General features: G+C 40.9%; 1 protein-coding gene across 1 annotated transcript in view; it reads left to right on the top strand.

Moving 5' to 3' along the window:
- The first annotated feature begins 4,080 nt into the window (after window positions 1-4,080).
- The window catches only part of LOC122563602 (exostosin-1-like), a 260,921-nt gene continuing 244,505 nt past the window's right edge, over window positions 4,081-20,496 (top strand). Inside the window, exon 1 of the mRNA XM_043717538.2 lies at window positions 4,081-5,469. Within this exon, the coding sequence (XP_043573473.1) occupies window positions 4,529-5,469 (941 nt within the window). The 5' untranslated portion in view covers window positions 4,081-4,528. The remainder of the gene's footprint in view (window positions 5,470-20,496) is intronic.

Genomic DNA, 20,496 nt, shown 5'->3' with positions numbered 1-20,496 from the left:
ATCTGAGGAGCAGGAGCATGAACGTTTCAAGCATAAGCCCTTCATCAGGGCATTCCTGATGAAGGGCTTATGCCCAAAATGTCGATTCGCCTGCTCCTCAGATGCTGCCTGATCGGCTGTGCTTTTCCAGCACCACACTCTCAGCTAATTAGATCAATCAATTCTATCAGTTAGTCAATTAGATTACTTAACCAGAATAGGTATTTAGTCTGCAACAAAGAAAACCAAATGTTCACGAAGTAATTCAGGGAGTTACATATCCATTTCCATCTTTGGACCAGTTATATCATTCTCTAACAGCTTTGAGTTCCAATGCCACCTTTATCAGTCTCGTTCTATTAAAGGAAAAACACTTTAACAAATATTATTGTGATATGCATCAGTTATTCATTTACTGATGGTTTAACGCATCTTGATCTAACATTCTCGGTTGCTGTATCATAATAAATACTCTATCCCTGAATCTGTTTTCTCTCATTAAGGGTTTCTTTTTCTGATGTTTCCCCTTGAACTCCTCATCAACTCCTCTTCCCCAATGCAGTTCATATAGGAATTTATATACAAATATAAACTCATGCAGTTCATCTCTATAGATAAAATCTACAGAACTTGAACTCTGATCACAATCCAAGGCAGTAACGTGAAAGGCTGTTACTTATCTTGGCATGTATCCCACTGTCCTGAGGAACTCTGCTACATCAAAGAGATCACGGATTAGAATATCAACTGCAAGTATCTGTGCACTGATTGGTAGTGAACTTGAACTTTAGGCACTTGGCTGGGCAAAAAGTCAACACTATTCAAAGGAAAACATGAGAGTTCTTTTTACTGCCCTGTCCAACATTTAACTCTTATTCAGTTATTTAAAAGCATGATCTCATCACTATTACTCATACATTCATAGGATACAAGTATCACTGATTATTTCAGCATTTGTTGCACATCCCTAATAATTTATTGGAGCTTTCTATACATACATCGGCTCCCTCATTTCTACATTACAGCCGTCATTATACTTCAAAAATACTTCAATGAATTTAAAATACTTTAGAATGCCTTTGATATTGTGAAAGTTGCCATATTAAGATAATTTTTTCCTTTAATATTTATCTTTTAACCAGCATCACTAAAATAAATTAGCTGGTCATTCATTGCATTGTAGAATATGCCTTTTTCAGCAGAATTTGACTTTTATATTTACAGAACAAATTAGTTCAAGTATATTTTATTGTAATTAAGAGGTTTAAAAGATTATATTTTGGACTGTATCTTTAAGTTTAGGCTAAAGTGAAGCTGCTCGTTTGATTATTCCAAACTATGCCTGGCTTAGTCAAGGTGCAAGCTGAATAAGGTTCAAATTTCTGATAAATATTTTTAATCAACCTGCTCAGACATGTTATAACACACCTCTGGAACAGGTGAAACATGAATCCAGGCCTTTTGACCCTGTGCTACAAGAGCTTTGCAATGTTCTCAGTTAAATACTTACATTTCATTATGTTAAAGGCACTACACAAATGCAAAGTGTTGTTGTGTGATTTTGATCTCCAGGCACACACTCTTGTGTACCTAAATATACATTCTCCCTCTACATAGTTTCTAATCAACTTTGGAACACATAAAGCTTGAACTTGGGAGTCCAGATCCATAGATAGCAGCACTAGCACTGCATCACAAGAGACCTTGCATCACAAGAGATCTAATACAAAACATAGGTAACATAGGGGAACTGCACTGCCAATAAATAGATTTGCCAGCTCCAAGATTTTCAGCAGAAGGAATACCAAGAAGGGAAATCATAGGAGTTGGTACTATATAGGCAATTGAGAACAGGGTTTGCGGATTTTATTTTTGCAAGAAATCCATGGAGTATACTCCATTGGGGAGCTAAGTCAGAATGGGATAGGGTTGGACAAAGACTGGTCACTAGCTGGCATATGCTAAGTGTAACAGTCCAATTTGAAAGTTGGTGAATATATACCTGAGTGAATAGGGAGTCAGTGGGTGAGATGGATAAATGGGTGATGTGGGTAGTTAGGTAAGTGGGAGGATGGATGAGGTCATTGAGGCAGGAAAGTTGGAGATTGGGTGCAGTGGGTAGGAGGGTAAGAAGGTAGGGCAGTACATAGGTGAAGTGAAAAAAAATGGGTGAGGTTGAGAAGTGGGTAGGTGGGTGAGGTGAGTAGGTTGGTAAATGTGCAACTGTAGAATGTAGGTTCAGTCAGGAAAGTAGTTGGGTTTTGGGGGTAGGCAGGTCAGCGCTCATTGAGGGAAGTTGAGTGGCTGGGAAGTTGAGTGGCTGGGAGAGTAATTAGGTAGGTTCAGAAGTCCGTCTGGGGAGGTAGTCACATGCCTGGATGGGAGTAGCTGGATTGGCTTGGGATTGCTGTCAGATGGTGGGGGTGGTTGGTGAGCAGTCAGGTTGGGTTGGGGAGTTAAGTCATTGTAGGTTTAGGTTTGGGTTGGTTAGGGAGGGTGATGAGGCCAGTTGTAGAGTTACCCAGCTGTTAAAGTGTTTAATCTATCTAAAATTTCCTCCTTTTCCTCTAGTGGAACTGTCTGAGTCTCTGTCTCTAACTTTGATTCCAGTTCATTCAGGGAAGGTTGTAGGACCAGGGAAACTGCTCATTGAAAGTTGAGGGTCAGGAAATTTCCACATAGATCTATGTATCAGGACTTTCACTTCTCCTGCTGCACATCTTTGGATTGTCAGAGACTGGATGTACAACCTGAGTCCAGAAAATTAAGCTCATTAAGGCAGGTGACCAAAACCTTAGTCAAAGATATAAGGAGCATCTTAAAAGTTTTGTGTGGCATAAAGATTTAGAGAAGTCTTAATCTGAGGCAGTTACCACTGACTGGAGGGGTAAAGCAGACCAGTTGTTGTGGTGCAGTCTTAATGACACTGCCTCTTGGCCAGGTGACCCAGATTCAAGAGATGCCTGCTCCCAGAGGCTTCCAATAATGTCTCTGAACAGGTTGGTTAGCAAATACTGTACCTACAAAAGAGGCCAGAATTATAAGAACACAGGCCCCTTGAAGGATTCTACGATTGATGCAAGCGATAGAGGAGATATGGTAAGCCCGTGAACGCAGCGATGAGGATTTTTTAAACTTCCAACCATTGATTGGCAAGATGTCAAAGGGTATTGAGTGAATGGTACATGGTAGTTTGTAGATCAAAATATCCATGATAATCATACACCTTTTATTTAATAGATATGCATTTTAGAGAACAAATCTGGTTGCCTATGTGATGAGAGAAATAGACTTAATGCTGAATGAGGTTGACTTTGTCCGTCTCTCCATTGTCACTACCTGACGTGCTGAGTATTTTCAGCACGTTCTGCTTGTTTCTCGGACCTCCAGTATCTGCAATATTTTGTTCTGGTAGCTTTCACTTACCCTCTGGATCCATGGTTAACCTTTAAAACCATGCTTCAGGCTGTGTCAGCCGCGTAAATGTATTGCCTTTGGATATCATTTCTGGCACAGGACAAAAACTAAATATACCGCAGGCCATCTACGGCTGAAAGGTTGGAGGCAAAGAAACCCACATTGATCAGCCTGCTTGTGCATTTGATTTTATAAAAATATACGTGCATATTTAAAAATGCATCTGTTCCAAGTTAACGGTATAGCAGCGGACATGCCAGTTTTGAAGGCCAGATATGCAAGGTGCAGCCAAAAAGACCCACGATCTTGATCCAACAACATGTATGTCGTGTTGTTGCCCCTGGAACCTATCAGTTTGCTGTAGCCTGCAAACGCGCCCTGGGCTACATCGCCCTCTCCTCCCGGGACTGGGCTTTAAATACAATTCCTGCCCAATTCTTTTTTTAACACCTGACGCTCAGCACGTTCGGGACCCGGCGAAAGGTTCAGCCAATTGATGTTGGAGGGAGGGGACTAGGGAAGATGGTTGGCTGCATTGACCAATCATAGCCTGGGATGGCCGGAGGAAGCCCAATCAGAGTGCGTGGAGTGCCGTGCATTTTGGCCAATGGGGGAGGCGTGGGCGGGGTCATATTGGGGGCGTGGCCTGGCTGGAATGTTGGTGGAGCCAAGGTTCGGAAATGGAATGTTTGGACACGGTTCCACCTGAGTCTCGGCGAGATGGATACAGTCGGCGATTGAGTCCGTCCCGGAGCCGCTCCCAGCCCCGGAGAGACACTGCATCTCCCAGCCAGGGCACGCAGCGCCCGAGCCACAGCGTCCGGAAAGCCTCGATCGGCTCTTACAGCCACATCCCCTTCCCTTGAAGCAGCTCCAGCCGAAACGGGCAGCCAGTTGCAGTACATGCCCCCGGCTGCCCCATGCCAGACTGGGCTGCCCCTGCTCCGCGCCCGCCTTTGCTTCGGAACCGGGAGGATGCCTCTTCAGTCAGCGCCGGCGTCTGGAAGTGCTTGAGATCCGAGCTGTCAGGCTCCTCTCTGCTCCGCCAGCATCGACCGCTCCAGGTGCCACCTCCTGCAGCCTTGTCCCCTTCAGCGTCTTGTTCCCGAGGAGGGCGAATGGTCCCGGACACATGCAGGCCAGGAAGAAATACATCTCGATCGCATTCTGCGCTTGCTGGCTTTTGCTTTTCTACTTCGGGGGATCGCAGATCCGGCAGCTGAAGTTCCTGGCACGGAGGCAGAGCGAGGAGACGGCGATGGCGAGGAGGTGGCCGGCGTGGGACGACCAGGCGTCACTGAAAAGTTTCGCGGAGCAGCCGGGAGGGGACGTGGACGCTCGCCTGCGGGAGTCCCCAAGACTGAAGAAGGAGAACAGGGAGATGGTATACAAGGACAGCAGGTGTCGGATGGAGACCTGTTTTGACCTGTCTCTGTGCGAGAAGCGAGGCTTCCGGGTTTACATCTATCCCCAGGCTAAAGGAGATAAAGTTTCTGAAAGTTACCAAAAAATTCTAGCTTCCATCCAGGGCTCCCGGTATTACACTCCGGATCCACAGCAGGCCTGCTTGTTTGTCATGAGTATAGACACCTTAGACAGGGATCAGCTATCCTTACAATACATTCACGACGTGGACAGCAAAATCCAGAGTTTCCCCTTGTGGAATAACGGAAGGAACCACCTGATATTTAACCTCTACTCGGGAACGTGGCCTGACTACACCGAGGATCTGGGCTTTGACGTTGGCCAGGCCATGGTGGCCAAAGCGAGTTTTTACATGGAGAGTTACAGGCCACATTTTGACGTCTCCATCCCTTTGTTTTCCAGAGAACATCGTCAGAAGGGTGGGGGAAAAGGTTGGCTACTAAATAACAATGTCCCACCCAGGAGAAAGTACCTGTTGGTCTTCAAAGGCAAGAGATACTTGACGGGAATTGGGTCAGATACCAGAAACGCCTTACACCATATTCACAATGGCAAGGATATTATCTCACTCACCACTTGTAAGCATGGGAAAGACTGGGAGAAGCACAAAGATAGTCGCTGTGACAGAGACAACCTGGAGTACGAGAAGTAAGTGCAAAACCCTTCCAATACATTGTCTAACTCTATGTCATTTATGATTGAGTAAACTCCGAATAAGCGTTTGATATTTTGAAGGAAAGGGTTTATGGTCGCTGTGTTGTTACAGGTACGAGAAATTGTTTATTTCGGATGCTCAAACTTTGTAAATTGAGCACTTTTAATCTTAGGGAGACCGTTTCTTAAAGTCTTGACTTCTTTAATACTTGGATAATCATGGATCAGTGTAGCTGTGGCTTAGAAATTCACTAAAAATGTTCTGGATGGTACACATGTGAAAGGATAATAATGGGATAGGGAGGGTGTGTGGAAAATCTTACTAACATTTTAAAGCTATTATTTCTAACTGGGCAATGTTCGTTTGGTGGAAAGTTATAACTTCGAAATATAAGAACATAGGAAGTCTGTGCTTTGAGTTGTAAACTCTCTGGACGGAAGACCACAACTTTGTGCCCCACTTTGGGACTGACAGTCAAAGGATTGTTAACACGCTGAATGACTTCGCTTTTTCCCTTGGGGGAGTACAGTAACTCCTGTTGGAGCCAGTCTGAACAGCGTATACACTTTCTTGTCAACTCCTGCACAGTTCTATTCTGTGTGTCGTCAGTGACAAATTGCTATAATGCCCCCCAATCGCTTTGATCTAAGACCAGAGTCCAGATATAGAGATCATTTTAATATCGGGAACATGTTTGCGTGATAACTACAAAGACGGGAGATTTAAAATTAGTTAACACCAAGCGGGAGAGTGAAGGGCAATTCCAACGTAATCTTGGAAGAGGTCAGCAATAATTTACAGGATTGTCCTAGTGGATTGAAGAGAATAATAAAATTGTGAATTCTGACCAACAGCAAGGTAAGAGTGCTGATGGCTATGATCTGCATTTGATGTGAATTTTTGTGTTTTAAATTCTGTAGGATGGAATTTCATGAGAAGGGCTTGTCTTATGCATGAACCTTGCTTATCTGTCATAGACACTAATGTCAAAAGCAAAATTTCTGTTTAAAAGATCAAATACCTCAAATGCTTTGGCACTCTCAGCCACAGTTACCTTTAGATGTTCAGTTCTATGGAAGTGATATTTAATCAAAATTGATCTATTCTCCTGAGATTTTTGTCACAAAACTATTAGTTAGCATTTCGTCCAGCATTGCTGTCATTGAAGATCTGGTGTTGACTCTACAATTAGTCTCTTTGGTCTTTGGGTTTGTGAAGGATCAGTATTGCGTAGAGTATGTGGAGTTGTGGATAGGAGGTACTTTGTTAATCAACTCACTGACTTTCAGTATCTTTCAATGTATCACTTGTCACGGTGGTCAGCATCACCTACAACTTATCTTTCCTTTCATAAACCAGTCTTAATAAGTGTTAATTATGGATATTTATTCTTGGCCACTGAATGTATTGCCTCAATGTTTAAGCAATACTTACTCAAACAGAACTTTACTGCTGCTGTGACAATAGTGTTACATCGCAGGTATCTGAAATGACTGTTTCAGGAGGGCACTTCCACAACAGTCATGTTTTAAACAAACAATTAGGTCTGTGTTTGGCCTGTGAGCAATCTACATCTGACTGAGCATATCTAATACAATTTCGGGAAAAAGCTTGAAATCAAGAGTCATCAGCTGTTAATCAGTCTTTAATGCAGCCACATTCTGCTGCTGATTAAGGTCAGACGTTGTTCAGAGTTTGAGGTATTTTAACTGTAACTATTAGTCATGACATACTTGCTTCATTTGAGATTTTTTTCCCCTTGAACTTGCTCCCTGGCATTGAGTTTCAGTTGCAAAGGATCTCTTTCTTTGTTCATGCTGGGTCAGCATTTATTGCCCATCCTTATTTGCCCTCTTGCTGTCGATCTGGAGTTCTGTGTAGGCCAGGCTAGGTGAGGATGGCAGATTACCTTCCTCAAAGGGTATTAGTGAACCTGATGGGTTTTTATAACAATCGACAACAGTAACATAGTCATCATCAGTCTAGGATTTTATCCCGGATATTTTTAATTGAATCCAAATCTCAACACGTGCAAGATGGGATTTGAACACCAGTCCCTCTAGTATTAGCCTTTGATTCTGGATATCTCTCTGAGTAGCATTATCGCTATGCTACTGCTTCTCTTTCAATTGATCTGTTACGTACGAATTAAGAACTCAAGTAGGCCAGTTGACCCTTTGAGCCTGCTCTGCCATTCTATGATCATGGCTAGTCTATTTGTAAAGTACTCTGATTCCCTTCATTATCTAACTAAAATGGCAATGCTTCAGTTTGAGCTCACATAATGATCAGACATTCAACTAAGGCAGGCAGTGCACTTGAACTTGAGTCTCAGCAGGAACCTCTGCCTATGTTCTTTGCTTAGAGCACGTCCCCTTAGGAGCTTGACTGTGCATCTACCATCACTGAGACTGAAGGTGGCCAGATCACATCAGGAATGAATTTTCCTGCATTTATATCCAAAAGATTGAAATTGATGATTGAAGAGTTAAGTTGTGAGGGCACAGGATGAAGGATTGAGCTTTTACTCCTCTGAGTGTAGAAGGTTAAGTGATGATTTTGTTAAAGTGTTTAAGGTAAGTGAAGGAGCTGAGCGGGAAGGAAGAGAGAATATGTTTCATTTGATGGGAGTGGGATGGGTCCAAAGCAAGGGGCATAAACTTAAAAGTTGAATGAGGCCGAAAGGCCCAAGAAGCAATTCTTCACGTAAAGGAAATCGGAAACTCCGTCTCTGAAAAGGTCTTGGATGATAGTTCTGAGATCAATAAGTTTTGCTCTGCTGAGGGCATAGGAATGAGCAGCAAAGGTTGCTGACAAATTTGAGATACAGATCAGCCATGAATCAAGCTTGAGGGTTGAATGGTCCAATTTCTGTGCATGAGATTATGTTGTACATTTATCCTGTCTCCTTTTTGGAAAAGCTTTGTCTGTTCACTTTGCTGCTGAAACTGGAGTAATCTATTATATATGGTCATTTTTAGTCTGTTGATGTACACCACTCAAGAGCTCTTGATATCACTGATATTACTGTCAATTACTGTGCAATAGTAAATTTTCATATTGTAGCAAGGGACAACTGTTGTCAATTACATTTACTTGTCTTGTTCTGCGCCATAAATATGCCTGTAATTTTTCTTTGATTTCCAGGAATTTCAGAGCAAAACTGTCGACCCACACTTTAGATTGTGACTATAATTATTCATCATTTGTTAATTACAGGAACTTGTTTACAGATTAGTACTCAATGTTTCAACAGCTCGGTGTGGCTCCATAGAAATTCTATGAAGTAATCTAAATTAATCTCTTAATTATTGTTTCACTGTATGTAAATTATGCAGGATTACTATCTGAGTTGGAATGGTAAATCATATTCCCATTGTCTAATTTAAACACATGCTTGTAGGGAAAGTGAAGGAACCTTGTTGTGTAGAGGAACAGGTTACTAAAGGTAACAATCTATGTTGATAAGGTCAACAACATAGAATACAAAGCAGAATTTTGAAAACCCAAGTTAGAATGTGAGGCTTATGAATGCAATAGTGTACTGATGTATCAAGTATTCAATATGCTGGAAGGGATGTGCATTGCCTTCCATAGGAGTGCAGGGGGAGAAAGAGATACAGATCCCACACATCAAATAGGCATGTAGTTCATGTAGGGTTCCTGATGGCAGAGACTCAAAAACCAGACTTGAGTAGAGACAGCTGACCATTTAAAAAGCTGTGTGTGGCTAAAGTGCAAACTGCAAAATGTAATCAGTTATGTAGTACTTTGCATTTGTACTACATTGTTGCATTGTTGCATTGGGCTGCTGCATTGTTGAAGGCACTGTGTATTTTGAGATATTTAAGATAGAAAAGGGCGTGATCATTTATCAGCTAACTAAACTTCGAGAGGACAAAATCTATGGCTGAATTGGAGTATACCAAAAAAAGTAGGGAAGAGATACCAGACATTAATACATAATCATTAGAGGACTAATGTGACAGCTAATGTGATCTGTATGTAGAACAAGGACAGTAGAACAAATCAAGGGAAATTATACCACTAAACTTAAAATCAGTGACAAGAAAGGCAATGAGATCCTAAAACAAAGGTATAATAGAAAATCATCTGGAAGCTGAAAAACTAAGGAGTAGTTGGTGCAGATTCCAAAAGGGTTGGTCATGCTGAACGGTAACAGTGTATTTAGATTTTCAAAAAAAAACACTGATAAGATATTGTATAAAGTTATGAGTAAGGCTAGATCATTTGGAATTGGGGACAAATAGCAGAATGGATACAACAAAATGGTAAATAGATTTTAAAGCTGGATTTTTAGATTAGCAAATGGCAAAATGTGATACTACTCTTGATCTTCATTTGCATGTACTTCTGATTCTAGTTCCAAAATTACTTAATTTAAAAATATTGAAGTGATGTCAAGTTGAGGATGATGCCATTAAGCATGGCTGATAAGAAGACTCCTTTTACCCCATGCCATAGACCTGTTATCAGATTTGATAATTAATCTGTTTGGTCACTGTGAGTGCATCAGGTTCTGGAGTGAGACTCCGGCTTGGAGCTTGTGGCTCAGTGGAAGGACCACTACATAGCACCACAAGCCCAAAAAAGGAATGCAGGTTAATGAAGTCAATTTTTTGATCAAGTAAGAAAGACAGAAACGTTCATTTCCAGAGAATAGAAATGAGAAACAGAGGTTCTGTTCAGGCATGTGGATTATAGTGAACACTTGTGGTCCCTGTAGTATTACAAAGAAAAGCGGACTGGGGGACACTCCAGAATAGGTGGAAAGGATTTTCTAGTTTGATATTAGTATTGAGAGGCAGTATCTATCAGAAAAAACTGAATAGTTCAGTGCTTTTTTTTCCTCTACAATTGAGCAAACTGAGAGATGACATGATGGAGCTCTTCAGGAATGAAATGGTTTTATAAGGAAGACTTAACCATATTTCCATTTGCAAACACACCCTGAAAATCTAGAAAATCACTAATTAATCCATGATGAAATTCATGACAAACTTTCCTTACAAAGAGAATGGTTAAAATGTAGAACTCACTACTAAGAGAAATTGAAGCAAATGCCCTAAGTACATGCAGGCACATGTTAGAATAGGAGATGAAGGAGAAAGGAATATAACAATGCATGAAGGTTTAAGTGAAGAGCAGCCTGAGGAAGCTCATTTGAAACATGACCATGGCCTTTATGAACCTAGTCTTAATTTATTGATTTTGCTGGGGGAGGATGAACCAATCTTACTGTTTTCAAGAAGATGTAGAGTTGTCATTTTAATGGTCTGGCCTGTATTCATCTTTCTTAAAGAAAACATCTCATAATCATTATTGTTTGTGGGATCTTTCTATTTGTAAATTGGTTGCCATGTGACATATCAAAAAATGTTAATTGACTATGGTGCAATTCCAGATATACCAAATTCATGGAAGGCATTTCATTACTCTTAATTTTTTATTTTTAGTTTGCCTTTCAATACTGCTAGCAGAGGCAAACGTGAATAGGGTTGAGTGTGTCACAGAACCTATTGGGATCAAGTTGAATCTTTTTACTTATGTGATGTTGTCATTGCCTCCCTTAATGTATGGAATGGCCCAGTGGTATTGTTGCTAAACTGTTAATCCAGAAAATCAGGCAATACCCTGGGGACCTGGGTTCAAATCCCTCCATGGCAGATGGTGGAATTTGAATTTAATAAATATCTGGAATTAAAGAGTCTGATGATGACCATGAATTGATTGTCAGCAGAAAAACACATATGGTTCACTAATGTCCTTAAGGAAGGAAATGTGCCATTCTCACCTGGTCTGGCCAACATGTGACTCCACACCCAGAGTGATGTGAATGACTCTTAACTGCCTTCTGCGATTAGGGGTGGGAAATAAATACTGGCCTAGCTAGAGATGCCCACATCCCATGAATGAATAAAAACAAATTAACTTTTCATCCAAAAGATGGTATTCAATGGTAAGTCTCAGTCCAAAGATATAATGTCACTCTAGTTTGCTTATATTCCAGCTTGTGTCTGTCATTCCTGTACTCTATTACTTGCATTGCTCCTGGCCCAGCACCAACTCCATTTTAAAATTCTAATCCTTGTTTTCAAATTGCTCCTGGCTTTATTCCTCTTTATCTCTGTTAGCTTTCAAACCTACAATCTCAAAATCTCAGCATTCCTTCGTTTCTGGGCTTTTGGTTCAGCTTGATTTTAATTAACCTTTGGTAACCATGCCCCTTGCTGCTTCAACTGCAAAGTCAGGAAATCCATCTTGACCTTTCTCTTCTCTTTAAAGATGCTCCTTACTGCCTACATCTTAAAGCAATCTTTTGGTTACCTCTTTTAAGATCTCTTGATGTGGCTTGTCAAATTTTGAAAATATACCACATTGGGGTGTTTTGCTGCAATAAAGACATTATCAAAATGTGCATTGTTGCTTGGTTATATATTTTCTTGAGGGTTAAGCCTGCAACCTTCTGATTCAGGAACAAGTTGCAGTTCCAAGCTGACATGTACAATACCCCTTACAATACTTCTTTCACTTCTGAAGGATATGCTAAGATGGATGCTTTTACCACCATTTAAGGAGTTAAATAAGCTCTTTACTCAATGTATGTTACTTGCAGCAATTTGCAAGGTGGAAAATATGTACAAATTTCCTGAGATAATATGACCTCAGCAAAAAGGGTATTTGTAAGCATCATGGCAATTTTTGCTTTGAGCTGAAGCAGAAGAAGCTGTATACCTGAAAATTGTATCTCTTTTCTCTTCAATAAGGCAATTTGCACCTTCAGCAAGAGTTGCTTTTAGCTTCGTGGATTATGAGAGAGCCTTGGATCAGAGATACATTTTGGAGAGATGAAAGTGCTGAGTGAATTAAAAATATTTTCAAATCAATGTGGTCACACACCTCTGGTGTAGATGGGACTTGAATCCCAGCCTCCTGGCCCCGAGGTAGGAATACTGGTGAACAGTAATATTTTTATTGCTGTTGCAAACCATGTTGAAAGGCCATGTTAAAAGCATTGTTTGAAGAAAGGTGAGGAATGAATTAAACCTAGAAGTCATAGGGAAATTGTCAGTGAAGGGATCTCCCTCGATGGAAGTGACAACACGATGCCCTTGATAGGAGGATGAAGACCAACTGAATGGCGTTCTTCACACACTATGCATTTGTGACTGGTCATAAATGTGGATAGTATTTCCCATTTTCATGGGGGATGAGCCATAGTTCTTGCACAGGGATTTCCCAGAGAGACCTGGTTATTTAAGCAATCAGCTCTTCTCCTCAAATCTGGATTTGAAGTCTCTGGTGTCAGGGTACCTCTTGAGAGAGTTGAGTTTCACCTGTGGAAATGGTCCCAGGACACCTTTTTGAGGATGTGGGTCAGGGATCCCATGGAGGGTGGAAGTGTGTGTGTATTTATGTAAGTGTAAACCCTTTGGAACTGTCTGACATGTCAGGGCCTGTCAAAGTATTTTGCCATGAATTGGAGCGTTTATTTCTGAATAGTGTAAACTGCCATGCCGCTATGCTTGCTTTCTGGGGTCAGATAGTTCAGTTGGCCAGACGGTTGGTTTTCAGTACAGAGTGATGCCAATAGTGTGGATTCAATTCCTGCATCGACTCAGGTTGCCAAGAAGGATTCTCCATCTCAACATCTCTTGTCATCTGAGGCATGATGACCTTTAGTGTAAACCACCATCAGTTGTCTTTCTCCAAGCTTATGGTCCTCTGGAACTATGACAGTTTACCTGTGTTTGTTACATCTAACTAAATGCCCCAAAAAGAGAGGCGATTTTACTCCAAGTTGAAACAAAGTCTATCTTGCCCCTCTCCTACCTTCTATTCAGTATTGAAGGAGGAAAAAACAAAGCAGTTCAAACGACAAACTAATCTCTCTATATATGTTTGTGTGACAAGAGATAGAGACCACCAGATGGTTGGCCAGAAGACATTGCTGACTAGCCGCAGATAAGGATGCCACTTCAAATGCATCCATAGACATTTGTAGAAAGTGTCTTGAACTTCACGTGTCTATATTTTTTTAAAAAGTCCATTAACAAAGGAAATAAGGCAGTTGCAACAATCAAAAAATACTCTCTTTTCTGCATTGCAAAATGCCCTAAAAGATTAAAGTTCACATATACTGAGCAAATGAATCTTAGGATCACAGGTCTGCCGTTAGTGTGTTTCCCATTTTTATTTACTGTCATACATGCAATTAGCCGCATGTGGTAGGTATATAATGTATTATACAACATTGGTACAGAAGCAATCTCTGTGCTTAATGACAGGGAATGCTGGTAACACTCAGCAGGCCAGGCAGCATCTGTGGTGAGAGAGAGAGAGACAGAGGGAGTTGATGCTTCAATTCAGTGGCCTCTTGTCAGAACTTGATCATACTATTAATCATGTTCAATGTCCTGTGAGGAGGTCACCTTAGACTTGGTAGGGGAAAAATGCAGGCTATTACAAAGTCAAGTTTGAAGTGTTATCACAAGATTTGTTAGAGCTACCTGAGAATTTGGAAATGTTAATAACAGATGTTTGAGATGTACACTGAGTAGATTGCCTGTTTTTGAGGTTCTAACAATAAGGCAAAATAGAATCCCTCCAGTCTGGAAAGAGGCCATTCAACCCATCAAATCTGAACCGACCCAACGAAATCATCCCACCCATACCCAGCCCCTTCCACCCTGCATTTACCACGGCTAGTCGACCTAGACTGCACTTCCTTGGACAATACAGGCAATTTAGCATGGCCAGTCCACCTAATCTGCATATCTGTGGATCGTGGGAGGAAACCCATGCAGGTACTGGGAGAATGTGCAAACTCCACACAGATAGTCACCCAAGGCTAGAATTAAACTCGGGTCCCTGGTGCTGTTAGGCAGCAGTGCTAACCACTGAGCTACCACACTGATTCAGAGCAAGCTATCCAGAGAGTGGTGATATGTGCCCCAACACCTGAATTAGTTGGTATGAATAGCATAGATGCATTTGAGAGCAAGTGCGTTCAGCATATGAGGACAAAGGAATAGAATTATATGCTGACAGGATCAGATGACAGAAAGTGGGAGGTGGGATAGCTTCATGTGGAGAATAAAGAACTAAGAAGCAAGGGATTTGGAGGATTGTACTAAAGTAAGATTTGAACACGATTTATAAATAGGCCACTCAGCCCCTTGAGCCTGCTCTACCATTCACGAAAACCATTCCTGTCTACACGCACTCCCTTTCCAGTTACATCTCAGCCCTTATTCATCAAGAATCTATCTAGCTCCATTTTAAAAATATTCAAAGTCTATTCTTCCTTTGCCACTTGAGGGAGAGAGTTACAAAGACTCAAAACCCTCCCAGAAGGAAAACAAAACAGTGAATGTACTGGACCTTCAATTTGAAATATACTACATGAGTCAGAGCACTATATCTCATTTGTCAGTTTTACCATCTTTCCCTATTGGGCTGCATGAAAAAATAATTCTCCCCACCCTGATGTGAATGGGTGAGCCTTTGACTAATAGTAACTTCCTAATTATAGATTCTTCAACAAGAAGAAATATCCTTTTTCAAATGCACTCTTTCAAAGCCCCTCAGAATCTTCAAAGTGTCAACCAAGTTCCTTCTCTTGCTCATTTAAACTGCCAATGGATGCAAGCCTAGCCTATCCAACCTGCTCCCACACATTTCAGCTGCCAGCTGAGTAAATCTTCTCTGAAGTGCTTCCAGTGCAAGCACATCCATCCTGTAATAAGGTGACCAATGTTGGGCACTGTATGTCAGACATGGTTTCATGTGTATAACTGAAGCTTAACCTTTTTATATTTAATTTCCTTCATGATAAACAATAACATCCTGTTTGATTAGATTAGATTCCCTACAGTATGGAAACACACCCTTCGGCTCAACAAGTCCACAGTGACCCTCCGAAGAATACTCTATATTTACCCTTGATTAATTCACCTAATATATTGGCAATTTAGCCTTCCTAATTACTTGCTGTATCTACATGCAATTTATGCCATAGGACACCCAGAATCTCTCTGCATCTCCGAGATCTGGCCACTTATATTTTTTTTTTATTGCTCTGACAAAATTTCACAATTTCTCACATTATACTCTATTTTCTAGATCTTTGCTCACTCCCTTAACTCATCTATACCCATTTGTAACCTCCTTTATGTTTCTTCACAACCTTTGTGGGCGGCACGGTGGCACAGTGGTTAGCACTGCTGCCTCACAGCGCCAGAGACCCGGGTTCAATTCCCGCCTCAGGCGACTGACTGTGTGGAGTTTGCACATTCTCCCCGTGTCTGCGTGGGTTTCCTCCGGGTGCTCCGGTTTCCTCCCACAGTCCAAAGATGTGCAGGGTCAGGTGAATTGGCCATACTAAATTGCCCGTAGTGTTAGGTAAGGGGTAAATGTAGGGGTATGGGTGGGTTTCACTTCGGCGGGTCGGTGTGGACTTGTTGGGCCGAAGGGCCTGTTTCCACACTGTAATCTAATCTAATCTAAACCTATTTACCTTTGTGTCATCAGCAGTTCCGTTTAAAGAGCCTTTTGTTTTGTCCTTTATTATATTTGTAACCTCTAGTCTTATCTGTTGATTTACTGTTAGATTTGTACTTTCTGTCATTGTATGTTTATCATTTCCTCAACACCGTTCTTTCTAGTCTTGTCTTTTGATGCAATTTTAGATTGGGCTTTGGAGAGATCATATCTGCAATGCTGTGTACAGGTTTGGATTTCATACCTAAGGAAGAATGTAATAAGTTTGGAGTGGGTGCAACCAAACATTCACAAGACTGGTTCTGGGGGAGAGAATTGTCTGATAAAGGAGACATTGAATAACTTTGGCCTATATGAAGTTTAGAAGAATGAATGATGATCTTATTGAAATTTATCTGTATAAAACTTTTGAGACCATTTGACTCTGTAGTTATTGAGAAACTGTTTGCCTTGGCTGGAAAGTCTAGAATTCTGGCTCATAGACTTGGGATTAGCTTTTCTAAAACAAGGAGAAATCTCTTCACTTAGAAACTGTGGATCTTTGGTAAACCGCAATCCAGAGAACTGGTAATGCCAGTCAGAGAGTTTATTCAAAACTGAGCTCAATAGATTTTGGAATTCAAAGGAATTGAGTGATGTGGGGATGTTGCAGGAATGTAGAGTTGGTGTCAAAATTATCAAGTGACGAAAAGGCTTGAGCAGCTGAAAGGCCTATTACTGCTCAAACACATTTCTGATGTTGGCTCAGCTGGCCTGTTTCTGTGGTACAAGTTCTGTTATTCACACTCTGTCCTAGTGTTAAAATGGAACCAACATTTGTTATAAAGTCATGCAACACAGAAACAGACCCTTAGGTCCAACTCAACCATGCCGATCAAGTTTTGCTAACTAAGTTGAAATAACTCCACAAAGACGAGTGTTCCATCACCCTTTATTTACTGATCCAGCTCCCTCAGAGTCAGCTATCAGAGTGAACAGGATGTCTGACACCCCTGTTCATTTTTAAAATTTTATTCAATGTTATACAAATTAGCAACACATGACACATAACAATTAGCAGTCAAAAAACTACAACAACTGGTGTCCTGAAAACAAACATCTCCAGTCCCTCATAACCAACAGAAAAAGCCATACACAGAAACAGCAAAGCAAACCCCATCGTAATCCTCCAAAAACACATGGCAAACAATTGAAAACAGTGCATAAAAGAAAATCCACATGCCAGCACCCCCAGTGAAATTAACCCTCCCCAGAGATACACAAAACACAGTGCACATATGAAAACACAATTCAATCACAACTTACATGCTAAGATACAGTGCAAACACAATATACACATAAGAATACAGTGCAACCCATGAGGGACAGAGTCCAATCCTGTTCTTATCTGTCAGCCAGGGCCCCCTGATTGGACCAGATTAGCAGCCTCAATCAGGGAACTCATATTCTATGAGGTTCACCTAGCTGACCTCGTTACAATCATAAAACTAGTCCCACATATCTGAGTTTGACCCATATCTCTCTAAACCTTTCCTATTCATGTACCTATCCAAATGTCTTTCAAATGTTGGAACTGTATGTGCATCTATCACTTCCTCTACATTTCATTCCACACACGACCCACCCTTTGTGTGAAAAAGTTGTCCCTCGGGTGCCTTTTAAATCTTTCTCCTCTCACCTTAAAAATTTGCCCCATAGTTTTGAATTCACCCATCCTAGGGTTGATCTTTGCTATTCACCTTATCTATGTGCCTCATGATTTTATAAACTTCTACAAGGTCACCTGTCAACTTCCTATGCTCCAGTGAACAAAGTCCCAGCCTATGCTTTTAACTCAAACCCTCCAGTCCCGGCAACACCCTTTTCTGAACCCATTTCAATTTAATAATATCCTTTCTATAGAATTGTTCACAGTACTCCAAAGTGTGGCCTCACCAATGTACTATACAGCCTGAACATGACGTTCCAACTACTGTACTCAGTGGTCTGAGCAATGAAAGCAAGCGTGCTACCTTAACCACCAAGTCTACCTATAATGCAACTTTCAATGAACTATGTACCTGAACCACTAGGTCTTTGTTCGACAATACTACCCAGGGCCTAACCATTAATTGCAAGTCCTGCCCTTGTTTGTTTTACCAAAATGGAATACCTCGCATTTATCCAAATTAAACTCCATCTGCCATTCCTCAGCCCATTGGTCAAATGATAAAGATCCCTTTGTAATCTTAGATAATCTTCTTCACTGTTCAGTATACCACCACTTTTGGTGTCGTCTTGCTAACCACGTCTCCTAAATTTTCATCAAAATCATTTATATAAATTATAATCAAAAGTAAACTCAGCACTGATCCTGTGGAACACCACTGGTCACAGGCCTCCAGTCTGAAAAACAACCCTCCATCAGCACCATCTGTCTCCAACTGACAAGCCAATTTTGTATCCAGTTGGCAAACGCTCCCTGAATCCCATGTGATCCAATTTACTAATTAGTCTACCATGTGGAACCTTGTCAAAGGCTTTACTAAAGTCCATGTAGACAATATCTGCCACTCAGCCCTCATCAAACCTTTTGGTTATGTTCTAAAAAAAACTCAGTCAAGTTTGTGAGACATGATTTCCCATGCACAAAACCATACTGACTATTCCTATTCAGCTCTTGCCTCTCTAATTGCATGTAAATCCTAACTCTCAGAATCCCTTCCAACAACTTACTCACCACTGATGTCAAACTCACAGGTCTATAGTTTGCAGGCCTCTCCTTACAGCCTTTTTAAAATAAAGGCACAACATTAGCCACCTTCCAGTCCTCTGGCACCTCATCTGTGGCTGTAGATGATACAAATATCTCTGCTAGGGGTCTCACATTTTCTTCACTAGCTCTCCACAACGTCCTGGGATATACTTGATCAGGTCCTGGAAATGTATTCATCTTTTTATTTAAGACCTCTAGCACTTCCTCTTCTGCAATGTGGACTGCTTTCAAGATATCAATATTTATTTCCCTGAGTTCCCTAGCCTTCATTTCTTTCTTCACAGTAAAAACTGACACTGTTTAGTATCTTCCCCACCTCCTGTGGTTCCACATACAGATGAACTTGTTGTTCGTTTAAGGGGCTCCACTCTCTCCCTCATTGCTCTGACCTTGTAGAATGTTTTTGGATTATCCTGAACCTTATATGCCAAGGCTATCTCGTCCCCTTTTTGCCCTCCTGTTATTGGTGGAGTAGAAAGGAAATATATTTTGTAATATGCTACCCACTCACAATACAAAAACTAGAGGCTGTTCCTTGAAGGGAAGGTTAATGCTGGAATAATGAATGGAATGGAGTTAATCTGAAAATTAAAACTGAAGTCAACCCTCCATGAAAGATCTCACTTGGCGAAGAATACATCTCAGGTTGATGTAACAATTGCCTTCTTATGAATTCTTAATCCAACCAAAGTTAAACACATCAAACCAAAATCAACTGCATCAACAAAGCTGATTGTATAGCAACTCTACACCGACAGGATAGAGGTTGAGATTTTGCTTCATTCTGTAACCTGAAAAGTTTGAATAATATTTTGAAGATGTTAAGAGTGGTGACTGCAACATTCTTTCCACATCTATGAAAATATTGCCTTGATGCCAACAAAGGAGTTGTGCCAAATCATTTTAAAAAATTCCAGTACCTATAACAAACTTCTACTTTGTCACATGTTAAATCAAAATGTGTCTGGTGGTGAAATAATTATCCATGAATTTGGTATGTCAAGATTTATTATTCTTTTTGATATGCTATATCCAAACTCCCACTATCCCATTGTCAAGTTGATCAATGCTGATTCTCTGTTTAGCTATGCCTCAATTACATTATTTGTATCCTTGCTTTCAAACTACCTGATGCTTCTCTGATCTCTGCAACCGTCTCCAGCCTCATTACCCTCTGCTTGGATGCTGGCCACTGGGCATCCTCACTTTCAATTACTCCATCAGTGAGATTGAAACCTTTTGTGGATTCTAAACCCTGGACTTTCCTCCCTGAATCTCTCTGCCTGTCCAACTTTCCCCCTTTCAGTAGATAAAAGAATAATGGATATATTAAGTTTAGAATTTCAAGAGACTTTCATTAGGTTCCACATGAAAAGATGTTGTACATCATAAAATGTCATGACTACCATATTAATACAGACAGATGATTTGGTAAAGGATTCAAAAATGAATAAACAGTGTAAGGACTGGGAACAATACAGTCAAGGTGACAGATTGTGCAGCTATCCTGTTTATCACTTTAAGTGTTTGTAAGTTCCAATTGGATTGTTCTTTGAAATTCTAGAGAATACAGGTCCAGTTTGCCCAAGCTGTCTTCAGAGGACAGGAATACAATCCTGGGAATATGCTTGTTAAACCTTTGTTGCATTCACTCTAAGGCAATAGTGTCTTTCCAGAGATAAGGAGACAAAGATTGGACACAAACAACTGCTTCTCCCCCAGGTACAAATTGTCCTCCCAC

The sequence above is a fragment of the Chiloscyllium plagiosum genome, unplaced genomic scaffold (assembly GCF_037043375.1).
Source record: "Chiloscyllium plagiosum isolate Xiang-an unplaced genomic scaffold, Cpla_swu_hap1 HiC_scaffold_30, whole genome shotgun sequence".
NCBI classification, from domain to species: domain Eukaryota; kingdom Metazoa; phylum Chordata; class Chondrichthyes; order Orectolobiformes; family Hemiscylliidae; genus Chiloscyllium; species Chiloscyllium plagiosum.
This window is presented reverse-complemented; position numbering and strand designations above follow the sequence as displayed.